The 17,377-nt window shown below is 44.3% G+C and overlaps 1 protein-coding gene across 1 annotated transcript; it reads right to left on the bottom strand.

Annotated features, from left to right (window-relative positions):
• Positions 1 to 5,865: 5,865 nt before the first annotated feature.
• On the bottom strand, positions 5,866 to 14,554 carry AHSG (alpha 2-HS glycoprotein). The gene is made up of 7 exons (XM_038417014.2): positions 14,245 to 14,554; positions 12,625 to 12,735; positions 10,119 to 10,203; positions 8,974 to 9,137; positions 8,570 to 8,680; positions 7,535 to 7,609; positions 5,866 to 6,415 (listed from the first exon to the last, which is right to left on the bottom strand). Exons 1-7 carry the CDS (start codon positions 14,461 to 14,463, stop codon positions 6,143 to 6,145), a joined length of 1,038 nt encoding a protein of 345 aa, XP_038272942.1. The 5' UTR covers positions 14,464 to 14,554; the 3' UTR covers positions 5,866 to 6,142.
• Between the last annotated feature and the right edge of the window lie 2,823 nt (positions 14,555 to 17,377).

The following is a 17,377-nucleotide window of genomic DNA, read 5'->3' as shown; positions in this document are numbered from 1 at the left end:
GAAGGATAGCCACTCTCAGGTCTGTAATTGTGTGACCGGAGAGACTGAAGTGTTCTCCGACTGCTCTCATTTTTGAATGTTATAATTCTTGACGTCTGATTTGTGTCCATTTATTCTTTTACGTAGAGACTGTCCAGTTTGACCAACGTACATGGCAAAGGGGCATTGCTGGCACATGATGGCATATATCACATTGGTAGATGCGCAGGTGAATGAGCCTTTGATAGTGTGGCTGATGTGATTAGGCCCTATGATGGTGTCCCCTGAATAGATATGTGGACAGAGTTGGCAACGGGCTTTGTTGCAAGGATAGGTTCCTGGGTTAGTGGTTCTGTTGTGTGGTGTGTGGTTGCTGGTAAGTATTTGCTTCAGGTTGGGGGGCTGTCTGTAAGCAAGGACTGGCCTGTCTCCCAAGATCTGTGAGAGTGATGGGTCGTCCTTCAGGATAGGTTGTAGATCCTTGATGATGCGTTGGAGAGGTTTTAGTTGGGGGCTGAAGGTGATGGCTAGTGGCGTTCTGTTATTTTCTTTGTTGGGCCTGTCCTGTATTAGGTGACTTCTGGGTACTCTTCTGGCTCTGTCAATCTGTTTCTTCACTTCAGCAGGTGGGTATTGTAGTTGTAAGAATGCATGATAGAGATCTTGTAGGTGTTTGTCTCTGTCTGAGGGATTGGAGCAAATGCGGTTATATCGTAGAGCTTGGCTATAGACAATGGATTGTGTGGTGTGATCTGGATGAAAGCTAGAGGCATGTAGGTAGGCATAGCAGTCAGTAAGTTTCCGATATAGGATGGTGTTTATGTGACCATCGCTTATTAGCACCGTAGTGTCCAGGAAGTGGATCTCTTGTGTGGACTGGTCCAGGCTGAGGTTGATGGTGGGATGGAAATTGTTGAAATCATGGTGGAATTCCTCAAGGGCTTCTTTTCCATGGGTCCAGATAATGAAGATGTCATCAATGTAGCGCAAGTAGAGTAGGGGCATTAGGGGACGAGAGCTGAGGAAGCGTTGTTCTAAGTCAGCCATAAAAATATTGGCATACTGTGGGGCCATGCGGGTACCCATCGCAGTGCTGCTGATTTGAAGGTATACATTGTCCCCAAATGTGAAATAGTTATCACTCTCCTTACAGTGTGTATGATAAAACCCATTGTTTCATGTTCTCTGTGTGTGTATATAAATCTCCCCACTGTATTTTCCACCGAATGCATCCGATAAAATGAGATGTAGCTCACGAAAGCTTATGCTCAAATACATTTGTTAATCTCTAAGGTGCCACAAGTACTCCTTTCTTTTTTGCGAATACAGACTAACACGGCTGCTACTCTGAAATATGTGAAAGGGGTCACCAGTAAAAAAGTTTGAGAGCCACTGGCCTAAAAAGACCTATGGGCCATACCATGTTGCTTGTTTTTAAGCAGAACTCTCCACTGACTTCAGTGGGGACTTATGATGATAATTCATTGCAGTGAGCCTGAAGTGTCAAGGGCTTCCCAAACATATAGACGGACACAGTCCCTGCCCCAACAAACTGAAATACTAGTGGTAGACATGACACAAAATGAGAGCTACTACAAAATGAGAGGTGGGAGAAGATAGGAAGATGAGTGGACAAAGGTTACCAAAATAAGGTCATGCAGTTACATGTTTTGTTATAAAACACATACAAAGCAACTTCTCCCCAACTCACTAATATCCCCTTCCTGGGGCTGTTGCCCTCTTAGTCAGCCCACACATCCTTCTTCACTGACACCCACCCCACTACCTGACCTTCCCTGCTTATCCCTCATCCTCTCTGACATCATCCAATCACCTCTCCTCACTATGCAAACCTCCAGCTTTACCCCATCCTCTCCTGCCATCCCACTCTCCACCCTCACTCCAGTGACCACCCCAGGCAATTCGTCCTGCAAACATGCCATACCTACCCCTGACAATCAGCACAAGTTCCCCTCCCCTCCACATTACTGCTGATTGTGAAGACTGCTCCCATTTCCTCCTCTCCCCTCCCCACATGTGAACAGACACCTGGAATTGTCTCATTGTGGTGCTGAGGTGGAGGCAGGTGCCTATTAGCAGGACATCAGATAACCCCTATACTAATAAAAACACAGCGAGATTTCTGTTAACCATGGTCCAAACCCAGTGCTGATACTGTTATAAATTACACATCAGGTGTGTGCTGACCAGAAACAGGGTGTACATGGTAAACTGTCTAACTGGCATTGATGAATGTAAACTTCCATGCCCAGGGATTGCTGGGGAGGAGCTAGCAGAAAAATCAACTAATAGGAGAGCATAGGATAAATTAGAGGGAGGGGTTGCTTTATCTTACAGCCTTTAGGCAGTAGCATCCTGCTAACACACCCCCTTGGTGTCTGTGAAAATTACACTTGTGTTACATGCTTATTTAATGCCATCTTGGTGCAACAAACATGACTTTGCACTTTCACTCATTTTCTGACCAATTTACCACCACCATTTATGTCATCACTAAATTTGGCCCACAGGCCAAATAGCAGTGGCAGCTCCTTACACCAGGTTTTGTGTTCAAAGACAGCATGATTGTCCCCCTAACACCATCAGCAGACTGGCTCACAGGAAAGACAACTACCTCTCTCCCATCTGCCCATGCACTGACACAGCCTATCCCAGTTTAGGCTGCAGAATGCAACAGGAGTATCACAGCGTTGTGGTGTTTATAAGACCTCAAGCCAAGGGTCAGGTAGATTGCTGTTGCAATGGCACTATTTTAGTTTTAAGTGTCAGCACTGATCAATGCACTGGCTTTGCAGTAACACTTATATAAAAACTTATGGGCTTGTATCCCCCCGTTACTGATTTTTGAGGTTTATCCATCAGCCTAAGAAGTTGCACACTAGTTACTTATTAGCTCTCAGGTGAGTTTCAAAATATAAACAGAAGAAGGTCACAGAAATTCCTTCCAAAGAAAAACTGGTTTGAAATGAGCGAGGAGTCGATTGTGGTTAGCCCTTACATTGCTGCACTGTTGGAGAGGGCTAGATGGACCATGGATCTGACCCAATATGGCCAGTCTTATGTTTGTAAGATCCTGGGAAGGAAGGGTGCTATGAAAGGGGAAAGACAAAAATGGCAACATGTTTTAAAAATGATTTTAGTGCAGGTGAAAAGTGCCAGAGAAACGGTCCCGTCAACCGAAGGCAGCAGCAGCCTTGCAAACTCCCTTACGTTGCCTCCTGCCATCTTGCTTCAACCCTGCCCTGGACAGTCCTCCCTCATTGGCAAAGGGTGATAATTCACTCTCCGTTTCCATGAATTTCTTGGCCTCTCTACTAACACTGCCGACAGGGTTGCCAATTAGTGCTGGCTGTGCTCTTGGCTTTTATGGTGGGGAATTGTTACATTCTTGGCTCTGTTCTCATTCCCTCCCAAGAGAACATCAGAACGGCCATAGTGGGTCAGACCAAAGGTCCATCTAGTCCAGTATCCTGTTTTCCAACAGTGGGCAATGCCAGGTGTTTCAGAGGGAATGAACAGAACAGGTTATCATCAAGTGATCCATCCCCTGTTGCCCATTCCCAATTTCCGGCAAACAGAGTCTAGGGACACTTCAGAGCATGGTTTTGCATCCTTGCCCATCCTGGGTAATAGCCATTGATGGACCTATGCTCAATGAACTTAGCTAGGTATAAACTTAATTGGGTATAAACAGCTTCCTTACTGTTAAGTAGCTGATCTTAGCGCACCAACTGAAACATGGACATAGCAAAGCTCCACACCTCCTGCTAAAATTCACACAGAATTCCCAGGCAGTAACAAAGCAGCCTGGCAATTGAAATTGGTGAAAAGTGCAGTGAGTTAATGATGCAGATCTGACACAGCTGTTCGCTCTATTACTCAAAGAAAGGGAAAATTTTTGGTTGATTTGTTAATTGTCGTTTCTAGATCACTCATCACCATAACATGAAGCTAAGCACAGGGGCATCAGCTAGAGCAGTTGGGGTGCGTATACGCAGGACTATATGCTGAAGAGGGAGAGAATAACAGTGTTTAAAGCCAGTGGTTTACAAAGGGGGCAGATGTCAGGGAGAGGGGAGGGGAGTTGTGGTTATTAATTGATGCATTAGATCAACACAAACCATTTTCTGATTCTTCCATTTTACTGCTAGGAAGGAGAGTGAGTGTGTACCTCAGGAGGAGGAGGGGAGTGGTTCAGAGTCTGGAAGCAGCAAATCTACTTTGTGCCCTTGTTGTGCTACTAAGAAAATGCAGTAAGAAAATGATTCCTGCTACCATGTGATTGCATAGGGACCTGCAGAGATTTCGGCTACAAACACATGCTCAGTCCTGCTAAGGAAGGAAAGCTTTTCCCGAGCACAGGGAGCATCATATGTCCTCTCAGTAGGATAATACACGCTGCACTATGCTCAGGATTACGGTGACCAGATGTCCCATTTTTATAGGGACAGTCCCATTTTTGGGGACTTTTTCTTATATAGGCTCCTATTACCCCTCACCCCCTGTCCCATTTTTTCACAGTTGCTATCTGGTCACTCTACTCAGGACTCCTCACTGGAGTTTAGTGAAGGGAAATCCAGAATGTAAAAATATAATAATGTAGTCCTGGTGCTGAGGTTATGTGAATGCAAATAAAACAGTAACAATCTAGATAGGGCCTGCATTGTGTTGTACTGATGTGCAAGAAATGATGGGTGTGACAAAGGCATATGGAATCCCCCCACCCCCAAAAACCAGCAGGGCAGAATCTCTTTGAAGGAAATAGTAGGAGATATGGTTATCTGGTGCACTCACTAGTGCACCATGTCACCAAGGAGAGGTGTTAGTTGTGTTGCTTAATGCACTACTAGAAGGTGCTCAGCTACTAAGGCAATGACTCTGAGCAAAGTATAGAATGGAATAGATATGTGGTCTGCAGATTTGGCAGCACATCCAGCTGGTTAGCATGTATGCTGCAGCCAGTGCCGCTCCTCTTCTGAGAGGCACCAGTGTGTGTCCTGCACGTCCACCCCCCCCCAGACCTGTGGAACCCTGGCCTGGCTGGCAGGTTTGCTACAGAAAATTGCACACTGGCCATTTTCTCTGATCATCGTCACTGCGTTAGCCAGGGTATAATTTAGCCCTGATATATGCGAGAGAGGCAGAGAGAGACCTTGTCTATTAACACAACAGTAAATGGCAAGCACGATCCTGTTACGGTCACATGGGGCTGCATGCAGATAGCATTTACTTTAAATAGATATCCCCTCGCATACCTTCACAGACACAGCACATCACAATCTCCTGCCAGGAGAGCGAGCGTCATCAGGTGTGCCTGTACCTGAACTGCAGATGCTGCCAGCATGTGGCACTACTGCAGAGCAGCCTGCCGCAAATGTCAGATGTGTTTAAGAGACTCAAGGCTTTGCATTTTTATTTATTTAATTAGGGAACAGGAGGAAGCCTGGCCATCTTATTGTTACATTATGTGCATTTGGCTACATAGTCCATCTCTTTGTCTTTGTAAATGAACACCGATGTCATCACTCATGATGTCATGCCCAAAAATGATTTAGATGCTTTAAACAAATATTAAAGGCAGGCACATGCCTCAAAGAACCTGTGAACTAAAACAGACAAAGGATGGGAGGAAAAGCGGAAGACACCACTTCCCATTTTCCCCAGAGTCTTTTCTGCCTGCGGATTAAGAGCTGTATTGGCCTGATTTTCAGACGTGCTGAGCACCCACATATCCCACTGAAGTCAATCAAAGCTGCAGGTGCTCAGCGCCTTTGAAAATCAGGCCCAATATATGACTCATCACACCCCCGAAGCAGGTTACTGAGCAATTAAGAGAGGCGATGCAGATAATGCATATGGATAGAAAGAAGGCAAAGAGGCATTCATGTTTAAAGTTTATTTGTAAAACACCTTTGTTTGGTTTTTGTATCATGAAGTTATGGGTTTTACAGCAGCCACAGTATGTGGTCACCTACTTTTCAGAGCAGATTATTGTGAGCTTTCAATCACTTTCATATATCGGGCTGAAACCCATTGGAGCTCAGGGATTTGAGCGTGCTCAGACACTTATACTTGGCAGTGTGTTCTGCAAGTAGGTTATGCCACCAGCTAACCCTTTATCAGCTGGCTAATGTACCTTATCCTACACTTGGAAATGTCGTATCCTCCCGGGACACAGAGGGTGTCTAGGACCTGGACCTATAGGCAGAGGAGGGATGGTTGGATCAAGAACAGCCCCAGCTGCTCTTTTGACCACAGGAATTGCTAGTGGTGGACTAACAGAAGCTTCTGCAGAGCTGGAATCTGATGTATCATGGACTGAGACATGGAGATCCCTGAGATCATGATGCTTGAAGCCTTGTACCAGCTGTCTTCCCAAGTGATTGTGAATCAGGTGATGGTGGGTCACTCCAGGCTGGAAAAGAAAGCCATTTGACCTGTTTGTGTGCTCTGTGACTTGGAGTTTATCATATATGGGTACTATGGTTTTGACTAGAGATGAACCCAGAAGCAAAGCCCCAGATCCAAAACATCCCTGAACTTTGGAAAAGGTTGACTCCAGATTCGAATGCAAAGATTGGACCTGGTATTGCACATTCTTTAATAATCAGTAGCTCTGTGGGGTCTACTTGCAGTTGCACCAGAATAAATCCTGAGCAATTCCTATGAAGTCAGTGAAATACTCAGATCCAGATGCTGCCATAACCTGCACGTTACTTCCCCCCCCCCATAAAACATCCACCATTGCTACCACTGGTACAGCTCTACTGCTGGTATCAATGATGGGGACGTGAGGCCAGAGACCAGCATTTTGACCGCCATGTCATCTAATCCTGCTCAGAGCAACAATGTGGCTAAAACACAAGCAGATGCTTGAGCCCCAGTCTACATGGGCACTCTCGCTATTGCTATCAGTGAAGCTGTACCTGTGGTAGCAGTGATGGTAAATTTTAAGAAAATATCTAATATAGATTTTATTCAACCAAATCTTGGGACTGTTAGCAAAAGCATCCCAGCTGATCTCATCTCCTGAGATGGTTCCAAGTAGAGGTGTCAATCTCATGGCCCTTTTAATGTCAAATATGGTTTACTGCTAGTCACCCCTCAACTCTAGTTGAACACAATTTGTCCACTGGTATGGACAGGACCAAAGAGTATTTAACAGCTAATTCAGAGAGTGTGATAGACACCTGTTAGAATGAGGAACTGATCATGCTTTTTAACAATAGACCTTGAACACAGGTTGGCCCAGTTTGGTCATAATTATAACCATATTCAATCATGGTGAAGGGGACCAAAGTGAAACTATGTTTGATGTCAGGTGACAAATGTGGCTCAATTTCCAGCACAGAATACCTTAAGGCAGCTGGGAAGGAACTCAGACCAAGCTTTATAAATTAAAGTTAACCCCTGGCGTTGCACCTAGAAACTAGTGCAATCAATGGAGGAAGAGCTCGCTCCTGGACAGGTGCTCCAAATAGTTTTAAGATTGTGGAAATAGTCTAAAAATAAAGAATGTATTTAGAGTTGGTACCTGATGTTCATAAATTGTGCAGGACACTGTGATGTTGTTTTTGGTTAAAACTGCTGCATTGCAGAAGCCAAATTGCTGTCAAAATTAGAAGACAATTAGTTAAAGAATCCATAGTTAGAAAGTGGAAGATAGTTGCATTACAATACCTAAGGGATAGTACAGTCTGCAAAAAACCCCTAATACCTAAACATTGTTTACATATTTAAGCTATAAAATGCTTACTTTTGAGGCCACTTCTGCTCCGATCGAATTGAATGGCATAATTGTCTTTAAATGTACAATCATGGTATGTCTACATTTTCCTCCAGAGTGATCTATCCAGCGGTGGTTGATTTATCGCGTCAAGTGAAGATGCGATAAATCGACCGCCAAGCGCTCTCCTGTTGTCTCCGGTACTCCACCGGAGCAAGAAGCGTAGGTGGAGTCAACGGGGGAGCACCAGCAGTCGACTACCGCAGTGAAGACACAGCAGTGAGTAGCTCTAATTACGTCGACTTCAGCTACGCTATTTTCGTAGCTTAGACCGACTTAGCTCACCCCCTCCCACCCCCCCTCCCCCAGTGTAGACCAGGCCTCAGTAAGTATGTGTTAACTCCCTGTTAGCACTCTTCCAGTGCGGTGCCCAACTGTTCGTGTGTGCATGCAAGGAAGGTTGCATGGAGAGCCAGCTAAAAGACCTACACTGTAAAACTGCAGTTAATTGATACAGATGAGAAAGATGAATAGCTGAGTACACACAGTATTTGTATTTGTGCTGGAGCACCCGTGGAGTCGGTGCCTAAGGCACCACCTTTGGACGGTTAAATTTAGAAGCCCTTTTAGAACCGGTTGTCCCTCGCGGAACAGCCGGTTCTAAAAGGACTTCTAAATTTAACAACCGGTTCTAGCGAACCGGCTCCAGCTCGCCACTGGATACACCCTTTGCACCCTATCTCCATGTAAAGTCTAATCCTGTACAGAATCAGGTCCAATATAAGCTGGCTCATCTCAACCTCTGAGTTGGATTGATCAGGACTAAAGTCTCAGCATACTTACAGCTAGATCCTTAGGCAGCAGCTGACAGTCATCCACGTGATCCTGGGCATCTTTGGCTGAGCAGTTCATGACAACAACGGCAAACTCGACAGAGACAATGTCTGGGAAATGCTGATAAAACATTAATACCATTTAATTGTCTTTGCAGCATGAAACTACAGAACACCAAGGAAATATAAAGGGGTGAATTTTCTAAGAGGTCCATGTAGGTTTTAGCTCGGCATCTCCCTCTGAAGTCTGTGGGAATCACATGGCTAGATGTCACAGAACTCTTGGGGAAATAACACCATGCTTAGCACAAGCCAAACTTGTTTGCAAACATAAGCAAATGAGTGTTGCATAATAACTGCAGGAGGGATGTTCTGTTTTGTAATATAGCAAAGGATCAGAGTTTCAACAATTACCTGAATTTGAGCTCGTCCAATTTCAAGGAGTTTAACGTAGGCACTATCTTGTCCTCTGTTATACTCAGTGAGTGCCAGGTCAACTGCATTTATCACCTGAGTGTCATTTAAAAGTGCTAATACCGGACAGTCGGGGCAGATTTGAGTAATATCTTCAGCTGAGTCTGTAGATGAAACGAGACAGGTTATGTTTTGACAAGATTACAGGTTATACTTGAATGTGTTGTAGATCTGGTCTGTGGGATACGGTATTATTTTTATACCCTGTTCCAAACTGTGCAGCTGGTGTTGTTATGTTATGGGAAAGAATCACTGAATTCTGGCCCAGAGATGGCAACCTTTCACAGATGAGGGGGATGTGCTTTTGCAAGCCAGCTCCTTAAGTCTTTATTTAAAAAAATTCCTCCTGATCTTTAGTAGCTCTCCAGGTTCTTATTCAGGTTTAATCCATCCTCACTCAGACAAACTACCAGTGACACCAGGGAGAGTTTGTCTAAGTGAAAATGAGTGGGCTTCAGCATTTAGCCCATTGTTACTGCTGAAAGAATGAGAGAAATCAAATGAGATTCTAAATTACTGGAATTTGGGTTCTGTGTGTGTGGAGGGGTGTTTCTCCCTGACTAAAATTAGTGCTTCTCTTATGAAATTTGCCAGGGAGGGAGAATGAGTGGATGGGAAAAAACTCTCACCAACAGAAGTTGGTCCATTAAAGGATATTACCTTGTCCATAGAGCATCAGTTCAAGCTATCCTAGTAGTGCCCATCTCCTTATCAGCCCCATTGTACAGTTGTGGAACTGAGATGCAAAGAGGGTTAGTGACTTGCCTGAGGTCACACAGGAAGATCACAGGAGAACAAGGACTTGAATGTGGGTCTTTCACAGCCTAAGGCAGTGCCCCAACCACTGGGCCATCCTTCCTCGCTAGTGGACTTACGTCAGGGATAAAAAGGACTTCTAAGTTAGCCAGTCTTGGGAAGCCCATTATCTGGCATGTTCTTCAATATCAGAATGCTTATACACCTCACTTTGCAACACCTTAGAAGCAAAAGGACTAGAGAACCATAAATACCCCCAGAGTTTATGATGATAATATTCCTGTTTCCCCATCACCAACCCCAACCCTGACAAAGAACAAAGACTTTACCTGGAGTTGAGTAACATTTGATAGATAATACAGAAAAGTTTCCCTCCAACTTAAGCAATTTAACATCACAGTTGCCTTCAACAACCTGGAGGTACAAAAGCAAAGGGTTATATCATTTACATAAGTTAACAACTTCTCAGAAAGGAAACAGGATTAGAAGGGGACAGATATTTTATTAGTGAGTGCAGGGGAATGAGGCTTGGCATAGTGTTTTTTCTGGCAAACCCAGTCTGATTGCTTGAGTGCCTGCTAAACCATTCCCAGGGAATATGATTTACAAAAGGCAGAGGTAGACCCTGAGCTGCAAAATTTGGATCCAAATCCAGATGTCAAAATTCTTGGTAGTTAAGAGGTCTCCAGGACCAGGAATTTAGTTTAAGTTTTTCTCAAATAAAAATGGTCCAAGAAAGCAAACAATTTCAACACACTTATTTGTAAACAAAGGCTTCCTGCAGAGCCGCAACTAATGCTCACATAACCCTTTTCTGGTCAATGGCACGGTGGCAACGTAATGTGCTGACTGTGGATTCTGACCCAGCCCTGAACTGTGTTGCTTGGGCCCATCACTAGAAACAACAAGCGAAATTCTGGCTCTCTTTTCCGCTCAACCCTCACTCAGGCAGAACTCCCATTGACTTGTATGAGTGTTTTGGCTCAGAAAAGTTTTTAATCTGAGCCCAATAGTCATAAGAGGTGAAATTCACCCCTATGCAGAGGGTCACTTAAGATTCAATTGAGCCTTACTTAAGGACTTTAACCTTGTCTGTACTTGGGATTTATCTGTTTCCACTGTGGGTGACCAGCCACTGGTGTACCTGCACCAGTACAAGCCCCAGGTGCAGCCAAGGAAAGCTGTGGTTTGCACTGGTGAAGCTTACCTTAGTATCATGTGAAGGTGAGCTCAGCTGGTGCAAATCACAGTTTCCCTTGTCTACAACTAGGGTTTTACTGATGGCTGAATCCTGAGCACATACAAGCCTTAGAATGTGCACAGGCCATATGTGGAAAGTTTCATCCTGGTTGGATCGGTATTTTATCAAAATTACTCTAGTGCCTTCCCTCCTGTTGAAGGGTGGCATAACAAGACCAGATGGAAATCCAGGAGATAATCAGGGGTAAGGGGGGGAACTATAGGGGGTGAGGGAGGGTGAGAAGGTAGCCTCAGCATGAAGGGGTTGATTGCTCATATTTGAATGACCGGGAAAAAGAAAGGGCACCATGCTTTTAAGTGATGTTTCATTACAATCCTTCATGGTTCCCCACCAGTGTTGCAACAGGCTGTGGTTGAAACCATTCCAGAAACAACAGCAGCACCAACTCCCTGACCTGTGCAAACAGAGATCCTTTCCAGAGAACTATGTTATAGTTTAGCCATCTATTCTCCACCTCCCTCCACACCCCTAGACATTTCCACAGTTATAACATGGAGCGGGGGGGTGGAGGGGGGAGCCCTTCAGGGGAAGGGCGCTAGAAACGTTTTGGTTGAGTTCACAGTTTTAACCATACGTGGATAGGGCCAGTGTGTGTTTTCTTAGGGTATCTCTACACTGTAGCTGGGAGCAAGCCTCCCAGCCTGGCTAGACAGACTCACCCTAGCAGGGCTGAAGCTGGCTCACTAAAAATAGCAGTGTGGATGTTCCAGCTCAGGCTGCAGCTTGGACCATGAAGCCTAGGGGATCAGGTGGACTTGAAAGCCTGAGCCAGAACATCCACGTTGCTACTTTAAGTGAGGAACTTAACAAAAGATACACAGTATGGGCTCCCTGGACGGTTACAGTGCGCTACAAGGACATCAACTGCTTTTGCTGCTGACTTTGGGAAGTAAACTAGAGGTCTGCCCATTTATGCAGTAAGAAAGCCAGCTTTCCCTCACTCTGTATCAGTGTCATGGTGTGGATATATGTAAATGTCTTTCTTAAGGCTCTAATTTTGCACTAGCTCACTTAGGGCACTGTCCTCCTGTCGGATATGCATGGTAATGGTCAAATTTGTGAATCAGCTGTGTTTTTTTCTTTGGTGTGTGTGGATTTGCCATTGATTTTTTCCCTTTGTTTGGAGGAAGGAGGGCAGCTCTGTAGGGCAGAAGAGCTGGCTTCTATTCCTGGCTCTGCCACCGAGTTATTGTGGGATGTTCAGCAAGTCACTTTAATCTCTTTGTGCCTCAGTTTCCCCTACCTGTAAAATGAGGATATTAATTAATTATTACCTCTGTTTTACAAAGGTATTGGAAGGTTTAACTAATTAGTATTTGAGAAGTGCATCAATCTTCTTGAATGGAAGCCATTAGAGAAAAGTAAAATGCCAGATATTATTATTATCTATGCATGTAAGGAGAGCAGAATATCAGCTTTGAACTTTATAATATGAGCTTTACAAAGCTGATCTCAGAGGAGACTTTTGCCCTGTAAAAAGAGATATCCCCAGTGAAAGCTTGTCTTGCCCTGCTATAATCAACACATACAATTCACATTTATCCACAGAGCTAATGATAATTTCAGACACTTACATGGTCTGTTGGTGGCCTTATGGTACAATTTTCAGCGGGCAGGGGGTTCACGATGTGGCATACAGTCTCTAATAAGTCAAGTTCAAGCTCAAATATCTCTCCAGCAGGCCTCTGGAAGGAAGAGAAATTATTTTCACTAATTACTTCCGTAAACATCACCAGATTTCTCCCACTGAGCTAAATTCTAGTCCCTGTTGCTGATTTCAGTTGAACAATTCTAGGTTTTCACTAGGGTAGCTGAGAACAGGTATTGCCCCATAATGTTGAACTCTATAAGAAAAATGGGCCAGATCTTTAGCTGGTGTAAATCAACATAGGTCCATAGACATCAGTGGAGCCATACTGATTTGCACCAGCTCAGAAATTGGTCCCAAGTATCTAAAGAGACCAGTCTGAATATAGTGGGTTGTAAGGGGAAGAAACCAGAAACCAAACCCAGTTCTCTTGAGACATTTAGTTTCCTACTGTCCGACAGTCCTTTAAAAGTGACATGCAGCTTTCTTTGCTGGCACAAAAATTACAGCTGAGTAATTCCATAATGTTAGGCAAGGTACCTGACAAACTGCATGCCAGGACAGGCTCAATCCTGCTGACCTCACTCAGGCAAAAGAACATGTCATCAGCCAGTGAATATTGAGTCAATTCCATTAACTTCAATGGAGAGATGCTGAATTGCAGCCGCTGAGCATTGGCTCAGATACCCCCATTGCCTTAGGACTGCAGGATCTGTTTCAGCTACACCTATACCTTTTCAGCGACAGCATTAGTCACCTGAGCACAAAACTAGGTCTCAGATATTCCTGAGTTCTAAGCTTGGCTCTGTCAATTGACTCCATCTGCGTCATCGGGGGTCATACCTGGGGCCTGATTCTTTTCTCACTTATTCAAATGTAAACCAAGAGTAATTCCCCTACAGCTAATGGAGTTATACTGATATAAAGTGAGTATGAGTGAGAGGAGAATTAGGCCTTGCCAGCCCAGTGAATTATTGTGTGTATAAAGCCAGGGTGTGAAGATACAGAGCACCAGCTTGCTGCACAGTAACGTCCCGGGTGGACACTGCTACAGTGATGTAAAAGACCCGTCACATAAATGAAAATTCAGGCCACATCTGCTTATTCTCAGTTTCCCCGTCTGCACAGGTAGGATACTGGGCCAAATTCAGACCTGGTGTAACACCATTAATGTCAGTGGAGCTACACTAGGAATAAATTTAACCAAACAACATTTACATACCTCACAAGGTTAATCCTCACAATGTAGGGGCCCAGATTCACTGGTAGGCAGATAAATGAGGATTTTATGTGTCTAAAGGCAATCTGCCCTAACAAGGAGATCACATTTGTAAATTGGGCCCCTCATATTACTATATTAATATTGCTCAACACCTGTCTCTCTTTTTAAAAAGACACATTTCAACCAAAAGATAATGGGCCCGATTCTCATCTGGTGTAAATCAGTGTAGTTCCATTGATATCAATGAGGCCAGGCTGATTTACACCAGCTGAGGACCTCACCTCTATTTATTTCATCAACCATTTCTAAGCCTTTTGTGTCTGAAGCATTCAACTTCCGAGACAACCTCACTGCAATTTTTCCTTTTTTTAATGTAGCACTTACCCTGGGCAAGACTTTGATCTTCTCAATGCTGTTCAGTGCGTACTTGTAGCCATGAGGATGATGGGCATTGATGTAGTTCAGAGCTATGGCAGCTGCTTCTTCAGACTCTGGGTCATCACAGTTAATGACCCGTGGATCCAGGGGATGAAAGGGAGCCAGGGGTACAGCTTTGCATCTTAGGAGCGGAACAAGCAATAGTAAAGCTACTAACACCTTCATGGCACAATGAGAAAAGCTGCTCCCTTTCAGTATAATAGAGCTAGGAACAATGTTCTAATGGCAAGATAGAAGAAGCTAGAGGAGAGTCTCGTTTATATAATATACCACAACAAAAATTTGCATAAGCGCAGGATTAATATTTGTCCCAGTTCTAAGAAGCTACTGCAAACAATGAAAAAAGAAAAGTAAATATGTTAGAACATGAAACTTGCTGATTAATATTAGCCAAAGTACATTTGATCAGGTAGGACATTGCAAAATTTGCTAAAAAGAAGACAGCATCAGCAAAATGTAAGACAGTTTTAGGAACTCTATTTACCGTGAAGTGCAGTGAATGAGGGAAACAAGTCCTACTGCTGAGTTATATTGCAGAATTCAGATATATTGCATATGGGCCCAATACACTGAAATCCTGAGGTGTGAGGCTCATATCACCCTGATGTAAATCAGGATCAGTGGAATTAGCCGGGAATACATGAAATCAAAATCAGTTCCATGGGGTCAAAATCAGTGATGAACTAAATTATTATGTGTGTTTTGCCACTGACTTCAATGACAGTAGCAATCGGTACATAGATTCCTAACTCTATGGATTACAATAAATTCAGATTTCAATTATCCTGTGGTAAACCTGGAAAAATGCCAATGACTTCAGTACAGTTACTCTAAATTTATTCTGATGTAAATGAAAGCAGAATTTGATCCCGAGTCAGTGCAGCCAGCTGCCTTCAGTGGAAATTTTATTGGAATAAGGAATACAGACTTGAGGATTTGGCCCATGGAGTAAGACATGTTCCCCTTTCCTCTATGCTAACCAGCCAAGGGCAAAATCTTGTAACCATTACTCACATCTATAGTCACATTTAAATTAATGGGACTAAACATATAAAGATGGCAGGATCAAGTCCCAAGATATACAAGCCAAACAAAAACATGACACTATCAACAGTGTAGGAAGAGGCCCAGATAATACAGTAATAGGGGCAGAATAATAAACTAGACAAATAGCTTTAGCTGTAAAATGGGGTGTGGAGTTATTTGTGGTGAGGTGGACCAGGTATTCTTTGAAGAAATTGGTTGGCATTGTCCAGAGTGTTATATGCTAGCAGCAAAGGGCTCGTGATTCTAGCAAACAAAAACCATAAACGGTGGTTTGGTGTGGACATACTAAGCCTCTTAAAATATTAGCAGATAAAGGTACAAGATCCAATACCGAAAGGTGAAGCTAGACAAATTCAAACTGGAAATAAGGAAGACATTTTTAATGGTGAGTGTAATTAAACTTGTAAACAATTCACCAAAGGTTGTAGTGGATCCTCTGTGATTTGAACTCCTTAAATCAAGGCTGGACATCTTTCTCAAAGATGTGCTCCAGCTCAACCAAAGTTATAGGCTTGAGGTAGGAATAACGGGATGCATTTTCATGCCCTGTGTTATGCAGGAGGTCAGACTAGATGATCATAATGGTCCCTTGTAGCTTTAAAATGTAATAATCTATATGTCCATTAAACCCTTTTAAGGAGTTAGCTAATTAGCTTCAGAATCAAAACACATGAGGGGTGGATTTCAAAAGGTTCAAAAATTTCATTCTGTTCTCTTCAGATAAATCTCTCTGAGTGCTTAGCTGAATCTGCTAGGTCTGTAAAACTGGGCTGGAGATCATGTAAGAATAGGCTCCATCACTGGCAAATTTTAGATCAAGACTGGACTTTTTTTTTTTTTTAAAAGGGGTATGCTTTAGCTCAAATGGAATTATTCTGAGGCAGTTCAATGGCCTGTTTTATGAGGTCAGACTAGGTATCACAGTGGTCCCCTTCTTGCCTTGGAATATATGAATCTTGTGAATTAGACTTGCCATATCTGTTAATCTGCCATAGTCTGTGGTGTCCAACAGGAGGAATTTAAACAATTCCCTCCTTAGCATACAGAATGCAGCTGTTTCGCACGGCAAGCCTGGGAGGGAGGGAGGGAGGGAGGGAGGAGAAGCCGAGCGGCGGTGCGCTCAGGGGAGGCGGCGGTGATGGAGCGGCGGTGAGCTGAGGCGGGGAGCAGTTCCTCTACCCCCTCCATTACTTCCTGCACCCCCCCCCCCGCTCACCTCCGCTCCGCCTGCTCCCCTGAATGCACTGCCTCTCCCTCGCCTGAGAGGGAGGGGGGAGCAGGCGGAGCGGAGGTGAGCTAGGGCGGAGGGTTGCGGGGGGGGAACTGCAGGAAGCAATGGGGGGGGAAATGCGGCACACCCGGGCGAGAAAGTGAGGCCAGGGATTTGGGGAAGGGGTGGAGTTGGGGCAGAGCCGGGGGCGGTGGGGCACGGAAAAAATAGCAGGGGCGGCCAAAAATTTTTTTGCTTGGGGCAGCAAAAATCATAGAGCTGGCCCTGAACGTACCCAGCTTAGTAAAACAAACTTTGAGACAGAGTGCAAACATATTCACATCACAACTAATATGCAGTCAAATGGGAAAATATTTGAGTCCAGGAGGATCACAGTGTGTGGGTGGCACTGCACAGAGCATTGGTCCCAGCCAGTCTCTTGACGGTCACCTTTAAGCAAGGTATTGATTTTAACCTATACACCCTTTAATGGCTTGATAGCTATCTGCATGACACACCTCTCTTTCTACCATTTGATACGGCCACAGTGGAGATCGGTGGAGGTGCTTGAGTGACAAGGCTCCTTCTTCATGGCCTCTTCCCTTCTCCACGAGGGTCCTTTAGACTGAATTTCAGTCCTCACCTTGGTCTGAATGGCTTGAATCTACTGACCTTTCCTGCATGTTGTAAAGCCCATATATTTGGGCTGACATTTGGGGGAGGCCTGAGGTTTGTGGGGTCTGGATAGGGATGGGGAATTTTTATGGGGAGACCAGCATTTGTAGAACCTGAGGGGGAAAACTTTTGGGGGCAGCTTGTTTT

Source organism: Dermochelys coriacea, chromosome 9 (genome assembly GCF_009764565.3).
Source record: "Dermochelys coriacea isolate rDerCor1 chromosome 9, rDerCor1.pri.v4, whole genome shotgun sequence".
NCBI classification, from domain to species: Eukaryota; Metazoa; Chordata; order Testudines; family Dermochelyidae; genus Dermochelys; species Dermochelys coriacea.
This window is presented reverse-complemented; position numbering and strand designations above follow the sequence as displayed.